This window comes from Medicago truncatula, chromosome 1, assembly GCF_003473485.1.
Source record: "Medicago truncatula cultivar Jemalong A17 chromosome 1, MtrunA17r5.0-ANR, whole genome shotgun sequence".
Classification (NCBI taxonomy): Eukaryota; Viridiplantae; Streptophyta; class Magnoliopsida; order Fabales; family Fabaceae; genus Medicago; species Medicago truncatula.
The window spans coordinates 37,028,740-37,032,695 of NC_053042.1; the positions used below are offsets into that span (position 1 = coordinate 37,028,740).

General features: G+C 33.4%; 1 protein-coding gene across 1 annotated transcript; it reads left to right on the forward strand.

Moving 5' to 3' along the window:
- The first annotated feature begins 529 nt into the window (after positions 1-529).
- Positions 530-3,375, forward strand: LOC11424441 (serine/threonine-protein phosphatase PP1 isozyme 3). The gene is made up of 4 exons (XM_003590705.4): positions 530-943; positions 1,916-2,475; positions 2,576-2,794; positions 3,043-3,375. The coding sequence occupies exons 1-4, from the start codon at positions 769-771 to the stop codon at positions 3,067-3,069; spliced, it is 981 nt and encodes a 326-aa protein (XP_003590753.2). The 5' UTR covers positions 530-768; the 3' UTR covers positions 3,070-3,375.
- The last annotated feature ends 581 nt before the right edge of the window (positions 3,376-3,956 follow it).

Here is a 3,956-nt window from a genome sequence, read left to right on the forward strand (position 1 = left end):
ACATATATGATATATGAGCAATTGAATAAGTTGAAAAAAAGCCAATGGCTCTTAAGTACGGAGGATTTTTTTTTTTCAACTGCAATTAACTGCCGCCTGTTGTAGGTAGAGGCGGTTAACTACTGTTGATACCGAACGAAAGTTGGCTGCCGCTAAAGTTAATATTAGAATTTTGAGGTGGATATTTGCTGGTTTATGTAATTTACTCGATTTAATAGCAGATATGAATATCCGCTGATGTGGATACCATTAAATCTACATTTATCTTCATCAATTAACGGTAGCTAAAATATCTGTTTATTTAATCATAGATATCCATTAAAATATTTGTTTATTTGATCATAAATATCCATTAATATACTTGCTTCGTGTCCGTGATAAATTTTATCCAGCAGATTTTTTTTCCATCCGAAGAGGAATGATGTCAAAACACGTACAACACAACAATTACCATTTTTGCTCAAAAAAAAAAAAACAATTACCATTTGGCAATCTCCGTAGATTCTCACCGCGTAACTTTTTCATGTATCATCATCAACTTTATTCTTCTCTCTCCTCTTTTTCTTCTTTTCCCTATAATATCATTTCAATTCCACTATCTTCTCTTTTTGCATTTGAATTCATTCGAATATATTCTTCAGTTCCACTACTCTTCTTATAAGCTTTTTCTAAATTCTAATAACAAAAATTTATAGTCTATTTCTTAATTATTTGACTTATATCAAAATCATCAAACTTTATATTTTTCTTAGGAAAAAAAATTGAAATATGGAACGTGGAGTTGTTGATGGTATTATCAATAGGTTACTTGAAGTAAGAGGAAGACCAGGGAAGCAGGTTCAGCTTTCTGAGGCAGAAATCAAACAGCTTTGTCTTGTCTCTAAAGATATCTTCATGAACCAGCCTAATCTCTTGAAACTAGAGGCACCTATTAAGATCTGTGGTATATTTTCTTCATCAAACTCATGTTTCTACTTTTTAGTTAATTGATTTAATTAGTATAGGATAGGATTTAATTTGTATACGTCGGTGAAGGTTTTTACGTTGTCAATCAATCAAGTGTAAAGGTTTTTACATCGTCAATCAATTATAATTTATCGGATGATTGAAAACATTTGTCTCTCTTTAACTATTACAAATTTTACAGAGTGACACTGGTGAATGATTGTGATTTGTTGACGGTATAAAAATATATTATATATGGTCTAGGGCGGTTCCAGTTAGGCTGCGGTTAAGTGCTTGCGAATACAGCTGATTTGGACACAATTGCGATTGTGTTGTCTATTTTGTTTTAAATATCAAATGTTAGTATGTTAACTGTTATGTTAGTATTTCCTATATGTGTTGGGATTCGAAGTTTGGACCTATACCTCCGTAACACCTTTAATCCCTTAGCTCAACCGAGCAATGTCATTGTATTTAAAAACTTTTATACTGCGGTCACAATTGTAGTTGCAAACCGCAATTCGCTAAACTATAAAGCTGCTGTTTTAGATTATAGGAAATAGGAAAGTTATTGTTGTTATAGAAGTAGGGAGTAGGAATCAAATTGGTAAATAACTCTGGAAGCTCTGTTTTTTGGTTGGTAGGATTGCATATATCAGACCCCTTATGGACTCCACAATTCTCATTATACTGATGTGGTCTCATTAACTGATAATATCCTAATTATTCATTCTTGTTTAAATTTTCTATCTTTGTATTACTTCTTAATCAAGATTAATTTTGAGGATGTTATGTTAGAACAAAGTGTCTGTCTCATGTGCCAACATATTTGATATATCACCTACCTTTCTTCATTAAGCTAGAGTTTTATGTTTTCCAAATTTTCTATTATCATATTTCATGATAGATGCTTTTCCCAACACTATTGTGGCCTATGCTAATGTCTTGTTTCATTTCTCTATGTTACCAGGAGATATTCATGGTCAATATTCCGATCTTCTGAGGCTTTTCGAGTACGGTGGATTTCCTCCTCGCTCGAATTATTTATTTTTAGGAGATTACGTTGATCGTGGAAAGCAAAGTCTAGAAACAATATGTCTTCTTCTGGCATATAAAATAAAATATCCTAAAAACTTCTTCCTTCTAAGGGGTAACCACGAATGTGCTTCCATAAACCGTATCTACGGATTTTATGATGAATGTAAAAGGAGATACAATGTGAAGCTATGGAAAATGTTTACCGATTGTTTCAACTGTTTGCCTGTGGCGGCTCTCATTGATGAAAAGATTATCTGTATGCACGGTGGACTCTCTCCTGAATTACACGATTTAAATCAGATAAAGAATTTGCGTCGTCCGTGTGAAGTTCCTGAATCCGGTCTATTATGTGACCTCTTATGGTCTGATCCTAGTAGTGATGTTCGTGGTTGGGGAGAAAGTGAACGCGGAGTTTCATATACATTTGGGGCTGATAGGGTTAAAGAGTTTCTTCAAAAGCATGATCTTGATTTGATTTGCAGGGCTCATCAGGTAACATATTAATTTCAAATATTGAATTGTAACATAATAAGAGTCCCTCCAAATTCTAAGTCTGTACTAAGGTGATTGTGTGATTTTCTTGATGTTGCAGGTTGTTGAAGACGGATACGAGTTCTTTGCGAATAGACAACTCGTAACAATCTTTTCAGCGCCTAATTACTGTGGTGACTTTGACAATGTTGGTGCTATGATGACTGTAAATGAATCACTTGTGTGTTCTTTTCAAATACTGAAGCCTCTTGATAAAAAGCCTAAGTTTAGCTTTGGAAGCACAACTACAGTTAAGTCTGGTACTCCAACAAGATTCAAGGTATTTTGATTTCTCGAATACACAACTTGCAGACTTTCAATAATAATCGGGAGGGGCGAAATTACTATTAATTAAAATAGAGCTTATATCCATTTTACGACTGTCCCGCATAGGATTTGCACTCGGTCCCTTGAGATTACATATTCAAACTCTTAACACTGAACTGACACCTCATGAACAACTGATATATACGCACTTATCATTTCTTTCAAATTTTACAAGATTTGTTTTGTTTCCTCCACTTTCAGCAAGCATTTTTTGGTGCTAAAGCATGACATGGTGGACATGATTTTGATATGTAATGTTTGAAATGTGGCCAAAGTTGGCTTGGAAAGAAAGAATACAATGCAACTACCAAAATAACACAAAGTCTCTGCTTTAACCTTCAGGGACAGCTAAATATTTCTTTCTTTTGATGGCATAGTTGAACCTTGTACAATATTGTCAAACGCAATTGAAGGATATATGTGTCATTTTTCTTTTCTTTTGGTTATTATCATATTATGCTCTATGCCGATCTCTCTTTGTATTATAAAGAATTTTAATGTTATATATTGTAGTAACTTGAACTAGATTCAATATTGCAGTGTCAATTTTCAGATTCATTTTATCTATAATCAAAGGCAAATATTTTTTGAAGGGGACAAAAATCAAAATAATTATCTCTTAATAAGTAAACCAACACATACATAGTTAACTAAACTAGCAAACAAAAATCCATGAGACCAATAACAAATCTAAACAGATGTTCAAACAAATTTACCTTCTACACTATATGTTTGTAGGATTCTCACAAATTTCACTTGATTCTTCTTTTGCTTAGTGACAAGCGAGAGAATTTTTTGCTCTATAGTCTTAAGACATGCATTCATCAAGTAGACATTCGACACACAACTGAGATTAAAACCTTCAAAATCATCTATCATTCTTAAATCAACCAAAAGAATGTTCACATCATCATATTATTGGATCTCAAAGCAAAATCTAACCTTACCAAAGTTTCAACTAACTCACAGTAAACAATGATAATTGCTCTTTAAGCGGTCAAAATTGCTCTTTTACACCCTAGCAGCAGTTAACTGTCGTCTTGCCTAAAAAATGATCTTTGCAACTAACGGCCATTTAGGGGTTTTAATATGCGGGAGAGCAAGTTTGGCCGTTT